At 44.8% G+C, this 22,537-nt stretch overlaps 1 protein-coding gene across 1 annotated transcript in view; it reads left to right on the top strand.

Annotated features, from left to right (window-relative positions):
• Positions 1-21,927, top strand: part of Katnal2 (katanin catalytic subunit A1 like 2) — a 74,377-nt gene extending 52,450 nt beyond the window's left edge. The window contains exons 12-16 of the mRNA XM_051163689.1: positions 1,599-1,690; positions 6,921-7,031; positions 19,367-19,529; positions 20,984-21,086; positions 21,758-21,927. Coding sequence (XP_051019646.1) covers positions 1,599-1,690; positions 6,921-7,031; positions 19,367-19,529; positions 20,984-21,086; positions 21,758-21,897 — 609 coding nt within the window. The 3' untranslated portion in view covers positions 21,898-21,927. The remainder of the gene's footprint in view (positions 1-1,598; positions 1,691-6,920; positions 7,032-19,366; positions 19,530-20,983; positions 21,087-21,757) is intronic.
• The last annotated feature ends 610 nt before the right edge of the window (positions 21,928-22,537 follow it).

Genomic DNA, 22,537 nt, shown 5'->3' with positions numbered 1-22,537 from the left:
TCCCTTTATTCCTGGAACCTTTGAAATGCCCTGTATTCCTTGAGGCTTGTAAGTTCCCTTTACTTCTTGAGCCTTGTAAAGTTCCCTTTTCTTCCTAGGCCTAGTAATTTCCCTTTATTCCTTGAGCCTTGTAAATTCCCTTTACCCCCTGAGCCTTGTAAGTTCCTATTACTCCCTGAGCCTTGTAAATTCCATTTGTTCTCTTATCCTTGTAAGTTCCCTTTACTCCATGAGCCTTGTAAAATCCTTTATTCCCCAAGCTTTCTAAGTTCCCCTTTGTTTTCTCGAGTCTCTTTGGCTTCCATCCTTTGTCCAGGAGGGACTAAACTAAAGGAGATAGCTACACACCATCCTTCTTTCAGTTTATGAGAAGGAGCTAGGTCCTATGAATGAGGGTTCTGTGAACGCGGAGCGCTGACACATCACCTTGGCATCACCATACCCTGAGTCATGGGGAAGGTGAGGGCGTTCCTCCTCAGTGACAGGGAGGCTCAGAGGGATATTATGCTGCTGCCACTCCTGAAAGCCACACTCTAGCTTTCCCCCTCTTATTTAGCTTGTGATGCTTGCCTAACGCTAAGTGACACAGAGAATAAATCTCCCATGGCAACAGAAGAATATCTTTCTTGAACCTCTGCTGCATTCTCCAATCAACAGTGAAGAATTGTATATGGTGCTCAAGAGATCAGTTGCAGGATTAAGGGGGAAAAAAAGATTTAGGTCTTGATGCTGTTCACCACCACTGTGTCTCCCTGTTGAGTTCTTTACTTTGTTTTTATGTCTGTTCTTTTGCTGGCTGCTTTCTTGTTCTTGTTCAGTCTATAATGTTTTACTCTGGAACGGAACATCTTATTCAATCAAGAATTGCTTTTAACAATCAGATCCTCCAGCGTTTGGGAGGCAGGGTAGGAGGATCACCAGGAGGTCAGCAGCGACCCGAGCTATATTGTGAATTCCAATCTAGCTTTAGCTGTCTCAAAACAGCAGTAAAAACCTAGCAACGATAACAAACAAACCAAGGAGAAAATGTGCGAAGAGCCAGATCCTAGCAGGCAGTGTTGAGGTGGGCTGAGGGCCTGTGGAGTCACGTGGAGAGCAGAAAAGGACATTTTCAGCTTGCTATCCATGACTTTCCTTTTCCTGCACTTTTTCCTTCTGAGAACAACCCTGAAACATGAAAGGGGGAAGTTACTGGCTGATCTTATAAATCCTAAGGACATTTGTGTCCACATGGAACTTGTTACTGGCAGGATGTCCCCAGGGGTTAACTAGGCAGCCGGGAGCTTGAGAACTAAATTTTATCTTCAGTTCTCACAATTATTAGGAACCGTGAGCCTTGAACCACCTACTTTCTTTGGCTATAATTTTATCAGATGACAACTGGAAATAAGTGGACCTCACCCAGTCTCCTGGCGTAGAATTAGGGAGAAAGAATGGCAGCAATGGTTGTAAAGTTGCCTCAAGAGTACCAGTGTAGGATGGGTGCTTACTAGTTCAACAATTCTAAACTTTTAATCTGGGAGCATTTGCGGACTAAAGTTCAAGTGTATGACGAGGACTAACGAGAATATAAATTCAAACCTGTCCTTGCTTTTCAGGTGCTGTTTGAATTGGCCCGCTATCATGCCCCCTCCACCATATTTCTGGATGAGCTGGAATCTGTGATGAGTCAGAGAGGCAATGTTCCTGGGTACAGACAGGTTTTTAGTTTTTTTGTTTTGTGTGTGTGTGTGAGTGTGTGTGTGTATGGTGTGTGTATATGTGTATGTGTGTGTTTGTATGTGTGTGTACATGTGTGAGTGTATGTGTGTGTGTATATGTGTGTATGTGTGTGTATGGTGTGTGTGTATGTGTGTATATGTGTGTGAGTGTGTGTGTATGTGTGTGTGTGGTGTGTGTGTGTATGATCATTTCTTTTCTTTTTAAGTGTATGTGACGGTCGGAAGCCCATCATCATTTACCAGCAGAATGAGCCTATTAATAAGCCCACACATTTTCTGCAGACACATGAGAAGGTCTTTAAATTAGATCCTGTTAACTGAGTAGCTGATTTAAATAGTTTTTATAACCGGAGGAAATATCATCCTCCTTTCTCCCGTCCCCGCAGACTGGCTGTCAGGCCTCAAGATTAGCCAGCCGCAGGATCTCAGGCTGCCAGGAGGTCTGGCTGCCTCAGAATATCCTCCTTCGGAGCCAGAGGGCTGCCTGTGGGGACCAGGCTGGGCTGCTTCTGTATTTCCTTCTCTAGAGGCCATCCTCCAGGCTGAGTAAACGGCGGTTCCTTGACATCTGTCACAGGCATTGTTTCTAAAGATTATCAGAAAATGTCCCCATCAGGAAGGGGGACCTCTTCATTATAAACGCTTTCGGGGGTTATGCTTTCAAAAGGCCAAGTAGGGCCAGGCGTGGTGGCGCACACCTTTAATCCTAGCACTTGGGAGGCAGAGGCAAGTGGATTGCTGTGAGTTCAAGGCTAGCCTGGTCTACAAAGTGGGTCCAGGACAGCTAAGGCTATACAGAGAAACCCTGTCTTGAAAAAAAAAAAAAAAAAAAAAGGCCAAGTAGGGTTGTTTGCTTGCCTGCTTGCTTAGTTTTATGTGTGTGTGGCATGTGTTATGTGTCTGAACATGTGTGTGCTAGTGCGTGTAACATGTTTTTGTGTGTGTGTATGCATGTCTGTGTGAGGTATATGACATGTGGTATGTGTATGTATATGTGTGTGCTGATATAGATAACATTTGTGTTTGTGTGCATGTGTGTATATATGAGTATATATATGTGCTCATGCATGTGTATGTGTGTATGTGTGTGTGTGTGTGTATAGGTGTGTATACACGTATGTGTGTAGGTATATATGTATGTGTTCATGCATGTATATGTTTGTATGTGTATGTGTGTATGTATGTATGTATGCAGATGTGTATGTATATGTGTGTGTGTATGTATGTGTATGTGTGTGTGCATGTGTGTGTATGTGTGTGTATATGTGTGTGCCTGTGTCTCTACACGTGTGCCGCATCAGATCCTCATGCTTACACAGCAACATTTTACCAGCAGAACCGTCACCTGAACCCCCACTTTTAAGTTTTAAAATTTACTTTAAAATATTTTTATTAATTGTTTGAGAGTTTCATACAGTATATTTTGAGCACATTTGCCCCCAATTACTACCTTTAATTTCTCCAGATACTCCTGACCTCTGACTTCATGCATTCATTTAAAAAAAAATTCATTTAAGAACTCATTGACTGATTTGTTCTATGTACTTCTGAGCGCTGGGCCATCTGCTGGAGCACAGTAGACTTCCCGGAAATCCCTCCCCCTAGAAGCCATCAACTGGGCTTCTCAGTGAGTGGTGGGGGCTCATGAGCCCCTTCCCACTGGACGCCGGCCGGAATGCTGATTAGCCTGACCTTGGGCATGTCTGCAGCAGCGTTCACTGCTGTGAGGTCGTGAGCGTAGAGGTCTTGCCGCTGCCCAAAAGCTGCCATTTCACTCAGTTCTCCCTGACCTCTGGCTCTTTGTCCTTCTACTCTGTCTTCTGAAGCGGGAAGGAGGGTGTGGCATAGAGCTGTCCCACGCGGGGCTGAGCACGCACGCCCGTCACGTACAGCCTGCACTTTGGCCAGCTCGGGTTTGTGCACTGACCGCTATCTATGGCACAAGGCAGCTGCTCTGCAGGTTATGAATGGAGAGCGTGTTCTATACTATGTCCAGTAGTAAAATAACAGTAGTAGGTTCACCCTGGGGCCATCAATTCCCAACCTTGGGTATTGGCTAGATTTGTAGCACCAAGCATGCACGTCCTCCAAGGAAGGGGGCCATGAATGCAATCAGAAAGCAGTTGCTTACCCCCATAACATCACGTGATTGTTGGCGTACTAGCCATTATTGGGGTTTATAGCATTCACAGCTGGATAGGACTGTTGATTCCCAAGCTGGGCATAGTGAGCATGCCTTTAGTCCCAGTACTCAGGATGCAGAGGTAGGTGGGTCTTTGTGAGTTCAAGGCCAGTCTGGTTAACATAGAGAATTCCAGGACAGCCAGAGAAACATAATGAGACCCCCGTCTTGAACAACAAAAATGACAGCAACAATAAACTGTTGCCAGTCCCCCCCTGGCCCGCCCCCCACCACCAGGCTGCATAGCACCCTCTAGTGGAATTACCTAGTAGGGAGGAAGCTTCCTGGTCAATACCAACATGATTTCTCAATGTCTTGTGACTAATGTGTGTGCTGTCCTCAGGAATAGCGCCTTACCACTAAGTTCTGGTGAGCAGAAAGGAGCAGTGCAATAGCCTGTATTGTGGGGGGCTAAGAGCACTGGCCGCTCACCCAAAGATTCTGAGTTCAATTCTCAGTAACCACACGGTGCCTAACAACCATCTATAAAGAGATCTGGTACCCTCTTCTGTCTGATGCTCTCTTCTGTCAGGCTGGCATACATGCAGTGTTTATATACATAAATAAATCACTCTTTTAAGAACGTTTTTAAAAACAACCTGTGTTGTTTTGAGGGTCTTTAGGACACCTCTTACCAACAGCAGAGGAGAGGACAATTTGGGGCTTTTTAATTTGACAACCTGTGAATGGTTCTGAGATGAATATAATTTCCTGTGAAGGGTAACTCCAATTAAACTCTTCTATATGAATGTGGTGTGTGTGTGTGTGTGTTTGTGAAAGAGAGAGAGAGAGAGAGAGAGAGAGAGAGAGAGAGAGAGAGAGAGAAACATAAAGTAGTAGGTTTCCATATACCTTTCCCAAACATCCTTAGAGTTCTTATGTAGCCTAGGCTGGTTTTGAACTCACTATATAGGTTAGGGTAACTTTGAACTTTCAATTCTCTGGCTTTCCACCTCCCAAGTGTATGAATACAGGTATGACTATACAGTGCAGGGGACTGAACCCAGGGCTTTGGATTTGATAGGAAAGCATTCTATCAACTTGATTGGTTTGTTCTGATCAGTGATATTTTTGAAACTTTTTATTAAATTTGACACCTCTATCTGGAAAAATAAAAACAGGTGCCTGGAAAATCTCTGTGCATCTGTATTTATTAATGACCTTTAATGGTCTGTTATCAAGACAAAGCCAATGGTAATAAGAAGCAAAGAATTTGCTTGTTGAAAATATAAAAGTAGTATTAGAAAATAATTTGTGTAATTTTACTTATTGGAAACCATTTTTCTCAGCAGAGAAACAGAAAGCTGAGCATGCAGCTAAGGTGGCCAGGGGTTTCATTGAAATGGGACACTGACCTGGCCTTCAGTGCCTTGTCAGATCCAAGCTGCAGCCCTCTGCCTGCTGCACCCATGCAGGAGACCCCTGACTGCACCAGCTGCCTCTCCCTCTGCAGGGAAAGGCCTCCCTGCCTGCCTAACTTCAGTGGGGCCTTTTTCCTGCCTTGTAGATGGTCCTTCCTGGGGTTTCCTGTGGCCTAGATCTTGCTAATGTGGGTCTTTCTCTGCCCTTCTGATTGCAAGTGCTTCGTCCATGATCTCTCTGAGTTTCAGTGTGTCCCTTTCTAGGACTCAAAGATCCCAGCTTATAAAACAAGGGCAGCTAAGCCAGCCATGATTGTGCACACATTTAATCCAGCAATTGAGAGGCAGAGGCAGGCAAATCTTTTTGAGCTCCAGGCCAGTCTGGTCTACATAGCAAGTTCTAGGCCAGCCAAGGCTAAACAGTGAGACTTTATCTAAAAAAACAAAAACAGACAAAAAGTAAGGTCACCTTAAAGACATATCATGAGTCATATGCCAATTATGCAAAAGTATGGACAATTACATTAAAATTAGCACATGCACACATACTGTGTGTAATTATGGACAAAGGCTATGGGAACATATAATTGTATATTGCAAGTCTTTTCTCTTAGACATCAAGAGGCACAAATTCTACAAAGTCATACACAGGTGGAGCGCCCCCAATGTGAAAATCCAGTGTGAACTGACCCATTCTGGACCTTTCATGAAAATGGGAACTTCTGCCCCAGGAAAGTTTGTTTTGTATAGGAACGTATAAAATATCATATAAATTACCTTCAGGCTATATGACAAGGTACTATGTAAAAATACAAATGAGTTTCATGCTTCGACTTGGGTTTTATCCCCAATATAGCTCTTTATATCTGTACCTAACGCGAGCTGCTTCTGCACACATGCACAAGGGGTTGAGTGTTGTGCCGTCTAAGAAGACATTTTGTTACTGTGCCTTTAACTACATCTATGCCAACAAGGGGAAGTCAGCTGAGCCTGTTCTAGGCTTCAGCCTACTGCGGGCTGTTCAGCTCTTCCTGGTCCTTGAGGGAGGGACTTAGGCGATGGTGATGGAGGCTGAGAACATGAAGTTTCAGAGTCTAATCTATGCATTAGCATGCATTTCATTAGGAGAGAATGAAACCAATTCAGTGTGGGGATTTTATAAACACACAAATATACATACAAAAATATTAAGAAACATGATAATTATGTTATGACTGCTGTATAAATGAAGAGACTATTCTCAATTATGCCATTTCAATTAATTAATTAAGTTTGCTTTTTAAAGACCAAAATGGTCTGAAACTATGTAGCCCGGGCTAGCCTCAAACTCATGGCAATTCTTCTGCCTCAATATCACAAATGCCAAGCTACCATTATACCTGGAAGTTATGGCATTTTAAAATAATGGACCAGGTAGATACAACTGGTTATGTGCAACCTAACCCTTCAGTTATTTATTTATTTATTTGTCAACCTTTGCTTTTTCTTTTTAAATATCATCATTTTATTATTTACTTCTCTTTTTAATGCCCATTTTCTTGAACTCACTTGCTCTCAGAATGGAGCCTGTTCTCAGTCCCAGGGCCTTGGTGCGAGGGTTGCTTTTGTCACAAAGTCTCCACCATGAGGGGGAGTCACATCTCCTTGTTTCGGTAGGGGAGAACACGAAGGAAGCCTCCGAATGAAGACGGAGTTACTGGTGCAGATGGATGGATTAGCGCGCTCAGAGGATCTCGTGTTTGTCTTAGCAGCCTCTAACCTGCCATGGTAAGACATCAAGAGAACGTTGTACACACAGTTTCATGATCCGGTAAACACGGGTCGGATTTCAGTGACTTGAGAGCTGTAGGAGGAGGTACTGAAGTGATACAGAAACCGAATCTGCAGTGGCATGGGTGTGGGTGTGGCAAAGGCACCAATCTCCTCTGGAGATAGAGACCCAGCATAAAAGTGGGCAGCACTGCTCCCTGGACTTGGGTTCTAAACTGTAAGAGTGGAGAAGTGGAGCTCATCAGAAGGCGTGCATGCATTCACTCTCTGCTCTAACCTGGAGCTGTGAGCTAAAATAAGCCCTTTCTCCCTTACGTTGCCTTTTCCAGGTTTTATATAGTACTTTTAAGGCATCAGAAATGAAATTAGGAGAGAAAGAGTGACTATTCTGTTTTTTTTAATCAAGCAGAGGTTTTTCATAGAACTATAAATGTTTAATACTGCTAGTTCTCAAAGAACATTCCAGAAATAATGTTTCAATTTTATTGGTATTAAAATTAAACTTTTTTAGGTTAGTAGAAAAATCCTTTATTTAATGCCATATAGTATGTGGAAAACTAAACAATCTCTAATTGAAAATATAATCTACTCTCAGAGCCTTCTATTCAGGCTGTATCCCAGAGTGGTTTAAGAACAATTCTAGAAGAAGAATTGGGAAATAAGAGACGTTGACTAGGGGAAAACAATATCTACTTGGAGAATGCATTTTTAAAATGTTATAATCCTCTTACAGTTCTCAGAACATTTTCACGTTATTATTTTTTATGTCCTGGATAGAGAAGGAGACGCGTGAGGGGAACATTCTTAGAGGGCGTCTGGGGTGAAGAGCCCATGGTCAGCGGCAGTGAGCAGGGCTGGGGCTTCTCACTCCACCCCCACCTCCTTTTCCACATTTGCAGACAGACAGACAGACAGACAGACAGACAGACAGCTCTTTAGATCTAGTTATTTAAAAAATGTTTTACTATTAATAGCACTCCATGTTTTATAGGCAGAAGCCTCACCCATCTTGTATTTATCTCTTACACAAAAGGCAGCACACTATACACATTGTTGTGTATTTTGGCTTTTTTTTTTTCTGTAGAAAATATCAGAATATCCTGGAGATCTTTGCAAATAAGGCCACACATTCTTCCTTACTCCCTTTATAGTTATATAGTACTACATTGTGTAGCTCTGAAAAGTTATCCAACCAGTCACGTAGCGATGGCAGCAGGGCTGTTCCTCCTCTTGCTATTACAAATAGAAATGCAGTAAGGAGTGGGCATGGATGTGTCACTTTTATTTTGCCTGCTGGATAGGTTCCTGGAAGGAAGAGGTCAAAGGGTAATGTGCATGGAATTATGGTATAGCCTACCAAATTCCCCTCCATAGAGGTTGTGCCACTCTATAGTCCCACTAGTGTCTTGCTTTCATTACTTAACATTATAGTGAGAGTATTTCCAATGTCATTAAATAATCCTTGGAAATTGGATTTGGTAATGGCTGCCCAGAATTCCCACATGTGGACTATGCCATAATTTAATCATCCCTTTCTGTTGAACAGATATGATGTTCCCAAACTTTATCTATTGATAAGTACCAGTGAAGTGAACTTGGTTGCGTGGAATCCTTCATGAACAGGACTAGGGAGAGAGCTCAGCCAGTGAGGTGTTTGTAGTCCAAGCACCGGAGAGCTGATTCCTGGGCTCACTGGCCAGCCAACCCAGCCTGCTTACTGACAGTGACAGACTCTCAGAAAGAAAGGGTGGTGGTACCTGAAGATGATACACCATGATTGTCCTCTTGCCTACACACACACACACACATACACACACACACACACACATACACACACACACCCTCACACACACACACATACACACACACACCCTCACACACGAGTGTGCATACAGAAGCCAGTGTGTACACATGCACAAAATACCACCTTTGGGTACTGGTTCTTAGGAACAACAGCTGGAGGTGGGATTACTCACTGAAAGGGTTTTGTATTTTAGCTCCCGTGTGACATATTGCCAAACCATTTTCTAAGGACAGGTTCTCTGAAGAAGGAATATTCTTAATGAATAAGATTTTCCTTGGCTTCAGGATCCCATTCTAGAAAGGGTTTTTTTCTGCTTCAAGAATTGAACCCTGGAGAAATAACTACTTCAGAACAACTGTGTGAAGCCTCAGGCCTAAAGTATCAGATTCTTTACAGTTGAGTGGGGTGGGGGAGGGTGGGGGCTGGGGAAGGTGGGTTGGGGAAGGGTGGGGGGTGGGGGTAATTTCTTGTTGAGAGCGCCACCGGGGCACTGGGCAAGCCTTTACCGCTGTCTCAGCACTGGCGCGGCTTATAGTTTTTGCTCACGTCCCTTGGCTGCTCTATACCATGAGAGAGGACAAGAAGGAAACAGGATGGAACCACTTCTCTGTGTCATCTGATGTGTAAGTGAGCAGTGAGAGGCATACAAAATGTTTGCACATTTAATATTACCACTTAATGTAATAGCGATGTAAGAAACTTAGTGAGCATAATTAGGGCTAATTTGACCTGCCTTGATTGCTGCGTATTCACCAACTCAGGCCTAGCAGTCCAGAGGGAATGAGTGCTGAACAGGGCCATTAAGGCAAATCCCATTTAGAGATGTCTATTTAACTCTGGTAGTTTGTACAAATAAGGTGTGGGGCTGCGAGCATCACACTGACACTCCTGTCTCCCTCGCTGCTTGCCAAATGCTAGACATTCCAGGACCCCTTGTTAGAAAGCAGGTACTGGCAGAACCAAGCTGCAGGTTAAAAAAACAGGAGGTGACTTTCTTGTAATGTTCAAAAGGAGACTCAAAAGCTGAGACTCCTGCACTATGAATGAAACTGCCCCAGTCTGTTTAGGGACACCGGCAGCTGCTCAAAGGGCCATCCCTTCGTGACTCTATTTCCAGTTTCTACAAGACCTAAAATGTTCCTAAGACCACTTCTAGTCTGGCTGCCTTTCTACCACCTGTGTGAATGGACTTCTTCCCACATGGGCGAGCCTTCCTGCTGTGGTGTGTCTATGGAAATGCACATTTGTGACTGAAAATATCAGTAAACAAGCATTGCCTTTTAACAAAATCTCAATCCTTCAATTTTACCAATAAAGACTCAAGAGCCAGATGCTGGCGCGAAAGCCTGCTAGCTCAGGGAGGTTCCCAGCTGCCATCTCAAACAACCCTCAAACTGAATGTCCCTCCTTTCTACTTCCTATGCGTCTCTCTATCTGTCCTCTTGACTTCCTCTTATTCTATATGGCTTTTTTCTATGTTCACTCTCTGTCAACAGGTTGCTTGTTTCACCTCTTGACCTATGGTTGATTTTATTTGATTCAAGCAGAAAGCTCTTGGATTAAAGGCACATACTAGGATTGAGCCACACGACAACTAGAAACAGGTTTTTTTCAGTAAACAACACAATCTCGGGGTTCCCAGTGTGATTAAATATCCTGCAACACATAACCACAGTTCTTTTCACACTAGCATTCTGAGTCTGGGGGAGGAGAGGTGCTCTTTGAGGGTCTGTCTTTGAACTTTGAGCTTTGACCAGGTCTACATTTTCCCAGTGTGGGCTACTGCAGGTCAGTACTCACTGTATGAAAACAAGATCTAGCTGGGAAAGTGGAGTGCCTGCTTCCCATGTGTGAGTGAGGCCTTGAGTTCCATCCGGCACAGCAAATGAACAAACAAAAATGAAAATAAGATCTAATGGCCTAACACACTCCAGAGATACTGTGTGCTCAGCCCATGCACATAATGCACGTACAGCAAGAGGATGGGATGGTCCTGTGGGTTGTGTTACGCTATGGCCTGCTGCATATTCCAGGCCGTGGCCTGTCCCGTATATTCCAGGCCGTGGCCTGTCCCGTATATTCCAGGCCGTGGCCTGCTGTATATTCCAGGCTATGACCTGCTGTATATTCCAGGCTATGACCTGCCGTATATTCCAGGCTATGACCTGCCATATATTCCAGGCTTGATGCACTGTTGTTACTTTTTCAAACTTGCTTAATTCTGTGTAAACAATTCCATTATGTTAAGGGCCCATCAGTCATTTGGCTTTTCTTTTGGAGAAGTTGGTTTGTTTGTTTTGTTTTGTTTTTCTGTGTGTTTTTTTTTTTTTTTAATGTTTTCCACTCTTGACTCTGCTTCCTCCTTCCCACCCCCACCCCTACCTCTCTACGCAGTCCTTTGGTGGGAAAGGTATCTGCTAAATGCTTGGCTGGATTAGGGCAGATAATATCAAAAAGGGTTCTGTCTTACAAATCTTTTTTTTTTTTTTTTCATCCTATGGTTGGGGAGAGGGAAGTTTTCTTGGTGTTTCGTCTGTACTTTTGAGTTGTGGCTTTCTCCAGTGAACCATCAGGAGAGATGAGAGGCAGGAAAGCCCCGGGCACCCCCAGCCAGCCTGCTGACTTTTCCTACCTTTCAGAGTCTCCTTGTGGTTACTTATTGTAGGAAAGGCAGAGGTTTCGGTCATCAGGGGTGAGACGCGAAAGTCTCTTGCTCATATATTTGATTCACCTTTTTCTTTCTTTACACATCTTAAACATTGTTTTATTCTCTGCTAAATGGAGTGCATTTCTGCTGTTAGTTTTTTTCTTCTGGATTTCATTCATGGTGGTTGTTACTTTATTAATGTTGTAGATGCTATCTATGGGAGCCCTGTAATGGGCTCCTGCAGAGCAGATTCAACTGTTTCAGGTTTTGGGCAACTTTGACTTCTCTTCTCAGCCTAAGATAGCTTGGCCTGTGACAATGAAGCTGCTGGTTTCTAACTGTCTATGAAGATGTTTCCTCCCCAAGTGCAGGGCAGAGACGTGCTTTCCTGATGGCTTCCCCTGCACTATCATACGGGCAGGTGCCTGTCAGCCACAAAGGCCATTTGCTTTATGCCAAAGCCTTGGCTCTACCACTAATGGATCCCAGCCTTCTGGCTTGCCTCGTAGGAAGCCTTTCAAACCTAACCCATTGTAACGAAGAGGCAACTAACCCAAGTCAGCCATAATTTCACCTTCATCTATCCGGTCTTGATTTTAAGCCTCTTTTTTTTTTGGCACTTGAGAATTTTGCCCCCGTCTCTAGGAGGGTTCCATTGTATGTTCATAAAGTATTTTTTAAAATAATCAATTGAGTTTTTAAATGGGTCTTAAAACAAGATTTCTGATCTCCTTCATCCTTCTGCTGTGGTCAGAGCCATTAGATTTCTCCCCTCAGTTGTTGGTATTGTATTTTGGGGTGGGGTGAACAATCGGTAATGTGAGGTAATTTTTCACTCCACTAAAGTGATACTTGTAGCTCACATGTGAGTAGAACAACGACTGCACGCCAAGGCTCCCTTGCCAGATTCTCTGACCTCTCAGAGAGGCCGAGGACACGCATGCCTCAAAAAATCTTTAGAAGCACCACCCAGTGAGCCTGGCCAATCAGCGCTGAGACTCACAATTCCCACAATTTCACTAAGAATGAAAGTCCAGTGATTGTTCCCTCTGCCCAAGCCAATGCAGCTTCTCCCGATTAATTTAAACTAATGGTGGCTATAGTGTACTAATTTCCAACAAGCACATTCTCCTTCATAAATAACTCAAGGAGTTTAAGAAAGCAGCGCATTTTACCCAAAGCCAGCAGCTCTGCACGCCCAGTCATTCATCCACCCACCAGAGCAGGGTTTCTTGGGAACTTTGCAGTACTCTGCATGATGAAGGAGACAGAGCCCAAGAGCATGCTGCCCTTCATACCTGGCCTCTGGAAACTAGAGGGGACAGTGATCCACACCTACATATGTAGCTGTGAGCTGGGGGTGCAACTGTGTGGACAGAAAAGAATGGCATGGGCTTTTGTTTTTTCTGGTTTTTTTTTTTTGGTTTGTTTTGTTTTTCGAGACAGGATTTCTCTGTGTAGCCTTGCTGTCTTGTCCTGGACTTGCCTTGTTTTGTTTTTCAAGACATGGCCTTGCTATGTAGCTCAGGCTGGCTTTGAACTCATTGTATGGCTCAGGCTTATCTCCACTTCATGTTCCACCTGCCTCACCACACAGGTGTTGGAATTCCAGGTGTGCACCACCATGCCTGGTGTAACAAGTGCTTTTTATGATAAATATTAAAGCAAATCCAAAGCCTTTTCTGCATACTAGAGCACTTGCGCTGGATCTGTCACACTTGACAAACAAATTTTGTTTCACATGAAGAAAATGACACAGACATGCCAGCAGCACTCTGATTACTGCCCCACCTCCCTCTCCTTAAGTGTACACACACACACGCACACACACACACACACACACACACACACACATCAGAACTAGAATGAAAAGCAGGTTCAAGGACAGCACGTGGATTCTTTGGGGAAAATGCATAGGTAGGTAGGCAGCCTTCCATGTGGGGCTCACTGTAGGAGACAGCGCTTACATCCCTGGCCCCCTGTTATCTGTTAAAGACAGCTCCTCAGCCTGCTCTTCCAGGATGGTCCTGTCACGACCATCCCTTCCTGGTGGCTGTGGGTGGACTGCAAGGACTACAGAACGGGTGTCGCCTCTTCTGTTAGCATACTGAAGATAGCGTAAACTCGAAGTACGGTAACTGTTGGAGGAACACATTGGTGTCTACATGCTGTGAATTTTGGAACGATCTCAGTTCTGGGGTGACACAGTGCAGCAGGGACAGTGAGTGGTCCAGGGGAGAGGAAGGTGCCCCCACAGGTTCAGTGTGGATACTGAGGCTGTGAGGCCCAAGGCATTGTGGCCCTTGGTAGTTCTCAGTGTGGCCAGGGCTGCACAGGGCTTTGTACTGTCTAGAGTAAGCAGAGGTCTGAGAGAGAGCCTTGCGACGTTTCCTGTCTGATGTATCTCATGCTTACTGGTTGATTTGACCCCTGATGGGATAGAAGTAGCAAATCACCAGGAGGAAGGAGTCCTAGGAACAAAAGTAACTAGTAGAAAGTTTAAGTGCAAGAGCCAGGACGCGTCTTTTCTGGTGGCCTCAAGTTACATTTTTTATATAAGTATATTGGCATAAAGAATGATTTCTGGGTATATTCCATTTGTCCTTTGTTTCCTCTCATATATGATTATATGATTATTGATGTCATTAAGAGAGCATTCATCAGGCCTGGCTGGCAGGCACTTGCACTTATTTTGTACCCACAAGCAGTTTTGAGGTAAATCTCTCACTTTAGGGCATTAGTTGATCAATACAAACATCTATAATGAAGGATTGTTTGTCCACCCCATCCATGTGATCCTGTTGTCTTGATCTTCCTTCTTAAAAAGAAGCCACTCAGGATAAGATGGGGACAAGAATTAGGTGCTGTTCAAATCAGCACTTGCCTGACACCCCAGATGCACTATCCTACGAAATCCTTCTCCTTGCCGATATGTCTTCCTGAACCTTCAACCCAGGTTCAAACCGAGCTGCTTGTCCCTGCACTTGTGTGCAGAGGAGACCCTGATTGCTAGCCTTGCCACCCTGGTGACTTTCTTCTCTTCCTGTCAGTGTCTCTAGTGCTTGGGTCCTGCCCAGCTTCGGCTTCACGCGTTGAAACTGTCTGTATTGCTGATCCATATAGTTTGACCAAACCATAGTTTTTTTTTTTAATTAAAATTATGTTTTTCCCCAGAAATTTAAAGTCATTGGTCTCTTTTAATATCTCATGTGGCTCTGGACAAAGCTTGTTGTTTTTAGTCATGATCGTGCCCTGCTGCCTTAGGCTGGCCCAGAACTGGCTCTGTAACCAAGGCTTATCTTGACCAGTTGCTCCTCTTTCTTCAGCTTCTGAGTTCTAGAATTACAAGCACACACTCCTACACGTGGCTTGGGAAGTGTTATGTTTAATCCACTGTGTGAAGCTTGTTTTTTCTCTCTGGTGGAAATTCCTTTCATCCTTTGTTCTTTGTTCTAAAATCTCACCATGATGCAATTTGAGGGTCAGTGGGCAGAGAGCCATGCCGTCCTCAGTGCAGCACCCTGGCGCCTTTCCCAGGGGTCCTGAGTTCAACTCCCAGCAACCGCATGGTGGCTCACGACCATCTGTAATGAGATCTGGTGCCCGTTTCTGGCGTGCAGGCACACATTTGGGCAGAACACTGTGTGAAGGGCTGTAGAACACAGATACTTGGGGCCTACTGGTGCCTTCCGGTAGCAGATAAAGGTTTGTTTCTACAGGTAACAGGAAATGTAAAGTCCACACTTCAGAGGCTTTGAAGGGTTTTTAGGTGTATCAGGGCACTCGTGCTTGACCACGGTCATTGTTCCTAGGTACTGGCACTATGATATTGTTTTTAACTATCTTACGTATGCATCTGTTCTGTCTGCATGTTTGTCTGTGAACCACGTATGCGCCTGGTGCCTGTGAAGGTCAGAAGAGGGCACCAGATGTGCTGGGATAGGAATTACAGGAGGTTGTGAGCTGGGTCCTCTGCAAGAGCAGCCAGTGTGCTTAGCTACTGGGTCCTATCTCCAGTCGTGAAACAAATGTGCAATAATAATAGAGGTTTATTTATTAGTGTTGTTTATCTAATCTATTCATTTTGTTCAAGCTCTATACAGTAATTACAATTTGAGCAGCATGCAATAGTAAGGAAAAAACCTGTTCTTTATCCTTCTGAATTTGTTTCTGCATGTGTGTCTTTCTTACTCTAGGAAATTGCTACAGTTTTACCTTTTAAATGTTCCCATATGCTCTTAATTTTACCTAGTTTATATTTTGTTGCTTCCCACCTCCCTGAATGACTCTTTTTAAATAGCATAGATAAGTCTGTTTCACAGATATAACACGTTTCATCTATTTTCTGAGAAGAGTGAATTTTTTTCTTTTTTGGTTTTTTGGGACAGGGGTGTTCTGTGTTATCTTGGGTGTCCTGGACTCCCTTTGTAGATCAGGTTGGCCTTGAACTCACAGGGATCCACCTGCTTCTGCCTCCCTAGTGCTGGGATTAAAGGCGTGCGCCACCACACCCTGCTGAGTGATTTCTTTTTAACAAATGTTTTAACTGTTCCTTGCCTACTTGGTTCCGACTCTGTCTTGTGCTAGAAGCATTCAAGAGAAGCAGTTTTTCGGTTGCCTGCTCACGTTTATGCACACACTAAAAGTACAGGTGGAAGCTCTGTGCCTGTGGGGTGGGTTCATCCACATGGCTCCATGTCCTGGGATCTGACAAGGCTACTGTGTTGGAAAACCCTCAGCAGCTTTGTTTGATTGGCACTGGACTGCCAGTCATCTATGGCCGTGGTTCTCGGCCCTTTGAGGGTCAGATGACTCTTTCACAGGGGTTGCCAAAGACCATCTGCATATTAGAAATTTATATTATGATGCATAACAGTAGTAAAATTACAGTTATGAGGTAGCAACAAAAATAATTTTATAGTTGGGGTCACAACACGAGGAACTGTATTAAAGGGTCTCAGCGTTAGGAACGTTGAGAACTGCTCCTCTAGGGGTAGAAAGCTGGTACCTCGCTGTTGAGTGATGACTCTGTCATCCTACTTTCAACTTAACACACTGTTTTCAACCTGTTTGGTGTTTCTCAGCACAGAGGCTCCCACTTTATCCCCTCTCAAGGTGTGGTGGACGCAGTCCCTCCCCCCATAAAATGCGGGGAAGAAATTATGATCTGGTTTTTAAACAAATTTTAACCCATCCTCCCTTTTTAAATTGGCCTTCCCCCTCAGCCCCAAAGGAAAGTGCTGCTGCCACCCCAGGCCCTGGTGGGGAGGGCTGTGCAGCTGTTATTCACGTTGCTTGTGTCTTCGCTTTCTTCACAGCTTGATCTGAGAGCAGCTTCTCAGGCCTTCCAAGTTGGTAGTCACTGAAAAGTGCGCTTTCCAGCTTGAAGATTGTGTTGTTGTTGTTGTTACCCATTGTCCTATTCCATTTGCTTTTGTAGGCTTATGCCAATTACAAACCCTTTGTTAGGGTGTTGCAGAAAGAAGTGGGGGTGACTATATCCCCTCTCAATTTTAAGTACCATCTTTTTTTTAAAAAAAAGACCTTATTTATTTTATGTATGTGTATGCTCTATCTGCATGTACACCTGCAGGCCAGAAGAGGGGATTAGATCACATTATAGATGGTTGTGAGCCACCATGTGGTTGCTGGGAATCAAACTCAGGACCTCTGGAAGAGCAAACAGTCCTTTTAACCACTGAGCCAGCTCTCCAGCCCTTAAGTAGCATCTTAGTTAAGTTAAAGTCCTCCTTTTGCCATCCTCTGTCTCCACCCTCCCCTTTCTCTGTAGCTCAGGCTGACCTCCAGCGCTCAGTCCTTGAGCCTCCTGAATGCTGGGTTACAGGTGACTCTCTTGTTACTTCCTGTCAGCAATTAAGGTGGATGAACATACAAGCATTTCCTCACTCCTACTTTAGAAAATGAAATGTTTCTATACTTCTAGGAGTTTGAAAATTTAACATGTGAAGAACTCACAGATCACACACAAAATGAACCATTAATAATAGAAATGGTAACCATGGTAACCAGGCAGCTCCCACTGGTGAGGAAAAGCTCCTCTCTACAAAGCAGGGCTGGGAATTGCCACAGCCACTCCTCGTAAAATATCTGGGATAGAAACAATTTAAAATCACTATATGGAAGCTGTGTGAACAATAATTCTTTCAACTAAAGTCGCTAACAGAGTGTACAACTACTAATGGAGGGATGATGGCAAAATCATGTGGAGTCAAAGGCTTGTACACAAAATGTTTAATACCTATTAGAAGGTGTATCTTTCTGATGTAGAGTTATGTCATCATCAAATGGTCTCAGAAGTGAACACACTGTCACTGATGGTGACATATACACATATGTACCATGATGTGCTGTAATGCAAAACCGTCTCACCAGAGGAACAGAGTCTCCATGATGAGTCCCCTGGACCAGGTCAAGCCTTTAGTCCCAGCTTACACACAGTTAGGGCGTGAGGCATTTCCCAAACAGCTTCGTTCCTTCTTAAGAGGCTGGCCCTGTGTAAATGCTTTAGGAGACATGACTACACAATCCATGTTCATTTGCTTTGGTTGGAAAATCCTGAAGAGAGATTTTGGCGTGACTGGAGAGGCTGAACATGGCTGAACAGTGGGCATGCTATGAGTCAGTCTCATGGTGTCAGGTGCCACGTGATAACTGTGAAAGACAGTGGCCCTTTTCTCAGAAGCTCCTGCATGTTAGCGATGGAGTCAGTGATGCAGCCTAGAAAGCTGAGTAAGGAGCCGGGCGTGGCAGAGGTAGAAAAAGAAAGCTGAGTAAGGCTCTATGGGAGGCTGCATGAGGCAGGCGTGGCTAAGTGTTACCTGCTGTGTAGTCATGGTGACAGGTATGTAGATGGATTGCATTCTTTACTCTGCTTTTCCACCTACTTGAAGTATTCACATTGAGAGGTTTTGGAAAACAACCTAGAAGTGCAAAATTGCATACACCTGGCTGGTGGCAGCTGGGACAAGTGCTCCATGAGGCCACGTTGGCACAGGGCACTTAGGATGGAGAGTACTGGTGCTGTGTACCAGAGCAGTGGAGTGAGGTGATTCTTCACTGAAGCATGGATGAAAGTCACAGAGTTAATATACTTCCAGGATTGCTTAAGGTCGTCCAGCAATTGATGTTAAAATCTCAGTGAAATGCTCATATGGTTGGTTGTTGGGGGTCATCCATTGCCCGTTGTCACAAGGAGTATTTTCTTTACTGAGGCCTGAAGTGTGCTTTTTCCCTCCCTTCTCTCCTCCTTCTCACCAATTAGTCACATCTTAAAAACTTCTCTCTCTCTCTCTCTCTCTCTCTCTCTCTCTCTCTCTCTCTCTCTCTCTCCCTCTCTCCCTCCCTCCCTCCCTCCCTCTCTCTCTCTCTCTCTCTCTCTCTCCCCCCTTCTCCTTCCTCTTCCTGTCTCTGCCTCTGTCTCTCTCTGGGGTACCCCATCCCCTTTCCTTCTCTCCCCATGCTCATTTAATAAACTCTTCTACAACATAAAAAAAAAAAAAACTTCTTTCTTCAAACAACATGAAGTAACTCAGTAACTACTCAGGTATAGATATACAGTGACAGTTAAGATACAGAATTGCTTTTTGTAAGGCTAAATTGCACTTAGAATGTAGATACTGGGGCCAGTGAGATGGCTCGATGGGTAAAGGCAGCTGCCTCTAAGGCTGATGACCTGAGTTCAATACCTGGGACCCACAATAAAAAGAAAGAACCAACTTCCAAAATCTGCCCTCTAACCTCCACGCATGCGCGCGCATGTGTGTATCACACACTAAGTAAATGTAAGAAATCTGTCTGTCTGTCTGTCTATCTGAAGCACTGCTTGCTGCTCCATCCATTTCCTGTCTCCTTGTGATACAGGGAGCTGGACTGTGCCATGTTACGGCGCCTAGAGAAAAGGATTCTGGTTGATCTCCCCAGCAAAGAGGCCAGGCAGGCCATGATCCACCACTGGCTGCCCCCTGTGAGCAAGAACCATGCCTTGGAGCTGCACACTGAGCTGGAGTACAGCGTGCTGAGCCAGGTGAGCTGGAGTACAGCGTGCTGAGCCAGGTGGGCACGCCATGCAGCCAGCACACACCCGTGTACGGCCCTTAGAAAAGATGCAAGCCGTCCAGCCGTGCAGTGGAACCCCTCCTCATGACAAAATGGGCTCCAGCGAAGCAGAAAACGGAAGCTGCAGGGAGTAGCACAGGGTTCAGATTGAGAGAGCCCTACAGTCAGATCCTGCCCTGCAGCATATTAGCTGTGAGACCCTTACTCTGTGAGCCTCAGTTACCCCATTTCTAAAATGGGTAGCAGAGAACCTAGAGTTATTGTGGCTAATGAACTGATGAGTCCTTTACCAAGAAAGACTCAAGGTTCGTTTCTGTTAATCCTCATCGGGTATTGTATTAATCAAGGTTCTCTAGAGGAACAGAACTCATAAAATTAATACATGTGTTTAATATATATGTATATATATTAATATATGTACACACACACAGGGGATTTATTAGAGTTGCTTACAAGTTGTGGTCCAGATAGTCCAAAAATGGCTGTCTACCAAAGTAAGGTCTTGCCAGGCGTGGTGGTGCACGCCTTTAATCCCAGCACTCGGGAGGCAGGGGCAGGATGATCTCTGTGAGTTTGAGGACAGCCTGGTCTACAAAGCAAGTCTAGGATAGCCAAGGCTACACAGAGAAACCCTGTCTCAAAAAACTAAAACCAAAACCAAAACCAAACCAAACAAAAAACCAACCAACCAAAGTAAGGTCTCAGTTGATCTTCTCTATACTCCAGAATTCCCTCAGAGGTAGCTGAATGGCTTTCTAATGCCAGTGAAGGAATGGACTTGCCAGTGAGACTGAGAGCAAGCAGGCGGAGAGCGAGCTTCCTTCCTCATGTCCTGTCTATACGCTGCCAGCAAAAGGTGTGGCCCAGATTAAAGTTGGGTCTCAAAAATACAGATTAAAAGGGAGTCTTCCAACGTTAAATGATTTTATTAAGAAAATGCTCCTCACACATACACCCAGCTGCTTGGGGTTTGGTTAATTACAGGTGTAGTTAAGTTGACAACCAAGGGTAGCCATCACAGGCATCCATTCCCAGAATATCTGCTTTGGATAGACACTTAAGCCTAATGTTTTCTAAAGACCTCAAAATTGAGAATGGCTTTCACACAAGAACAAAATATCCTCGTTGGCCATCTTGGACTTAGGATAAGGGACCTATTAGGTAACACTGGCTGGTCCAGTCTTCCACTGGTTTTCTCACAGTGTATTTGATGGTATGAGAACGCTATCCCCCAGATGGCCAGGTTAGGCCATGTGTTAGCACCTTTTCTCTCTCCAGCGTTGCTTACATGGGGATGTTGGTACAGTGAACTGGGATGATGGGATTCTCAGGTAGTGTTCTGATATGGGGTCTTACCTATACGGATGAAGAGGGCACTGGCATCCTGCCTGCTGCCTGATCCTGGCTCTGCCACTATTTCAGGAGACAGAGGGTTACTCAGGCTCCGACATTAAGCTAGTCTGCAGGGAGGCAGCCATGCGACCCGTGAGAAAGATCTTCAGTGTGCTTGAAAACCACCAGTCAGGTATGGTTGGGGTCACCCGTGCTGGTGCTGTGGGAGAGAAATTTGTACTCATGGAGGGACGTGGTGGTGTGTGCTTGAACTCCGGCCACTTAGGATCTAAGGCAGAAGCAAGTTTTAAGGCCACCCTGGGTTACATAGTGAGCTCAAGGGTAGCCTGGGCAACTTAACAAGACCTTGCCTCAAAATACGTACACAAAAATGACAGAGCATTTGTCTTGCCTTGCGTGCAAAAGTCCCACCGCCTCTCACCAGCAGATGGCACCCGACACACTGTTTTTACATTTGTATGCTCTGATCAAATCTATTGCCCTTGTACTCAGCTGCTTCCTCTGCAAGATCTGCGTTGCTGGCTGATGGTAATCTCCTCAGAGTTTGGGCTTTAGATTTTCTGCCACACGCTAACATGGGGCTGGATTGTTCTAAGGTGCTATACGAAAAGTAAATAATACTTCGCTAACGAGATATGTAATTCCCTTTTGGAGGCAGGATGGTAAGGTTGGGTGGGAGGTCACCGCTTAAAGCCCGTAGCCCTCCTCGGATGTTTGAGCTGCATTACTCATCTAGAACGGGAAGGTGCCCTGTCTCTCTCTAGACCTGGCCTATTAGCCTTTCTAGACCTCGGATCCCCACCAGGTGCAGCGCCGCGCTCTCACTGTTGCCTTTTTGTCTAGATAACAGCACTTTATCTGGGATCCAGCTGGATACCGTAACCACGGAAGACTTTCTGGATGTGTTAGCTCACACCAAGCCTTCAGCAAAAAATCTGACAGAGAGATACTTGGCCTGGCAAGAGAAATTCGAGTCTGTGTAACCCTGCACCCAGCCTGATCTGGCCAAAGGCGGCAGGAGCCTTCCTGGTGTGACTGGGGTGGAAGGGAGGGAATTATCCTTGAATGCTGGACTAATTTGGACAACTGTGTCATTTTGAAAGCATGAGATCTTGTGTCATGGATGTCAGCTAAGTGAAGATTTCAGTTAACGAGTGTGTGCTATTGGGTCAGGCAATTGAGTTTTTTCTCAGAATTCGACTATAAAAATTTAAAGATGTTTCCTGTTGTTTTCCTTATTTGTGAAGTGAGGCTGTCTTTTTGAAAAAAAATATTTTCTCAGTCTCTGTTCTTGATTTCTTCCTTGTAACACAACCCCAAGCTTGTCAGACACCAGCAGTACACGCTCCCCATCTCCTTCCTTCCTTCCTCCCTCCCTCCCTCCCCCTTCCTTCCTCCTTCTCTCCCTCTCTCCCTCCCTCCCCCTCCCTTCCTTCCTCCCTCCCCCTTCCTTCCTTCCTTCCTTCCTTCTGAACAGGCTCTCAATGTATAATGCCTGCTGGCCTGGAACTCACTTTGTAGACCAATGTGGCCCTGACTTCACAGAGATCCACCAGCCTCTCTCTGCTGGGGTTAAAAGTGCTGCGAGAACACACCTGGCAATGTGCTTTTCTAAAGCCAAAC

Source organism: Acomys russatus, chromosome 20 (genome assembly GCF_903995435.1).
Source record: "Acomys russatus chromosome 20, mAcoRus1.1, whole genome shotgun sequence".
NCBI lineage: Eukaryota > Metazoa > Chordata > Mammalia > Rodentia > Muridae > Acomys > Acomys russatus.
This window is presented reverse-complemented; position numbering and strand designations above follow the sequence as displayed.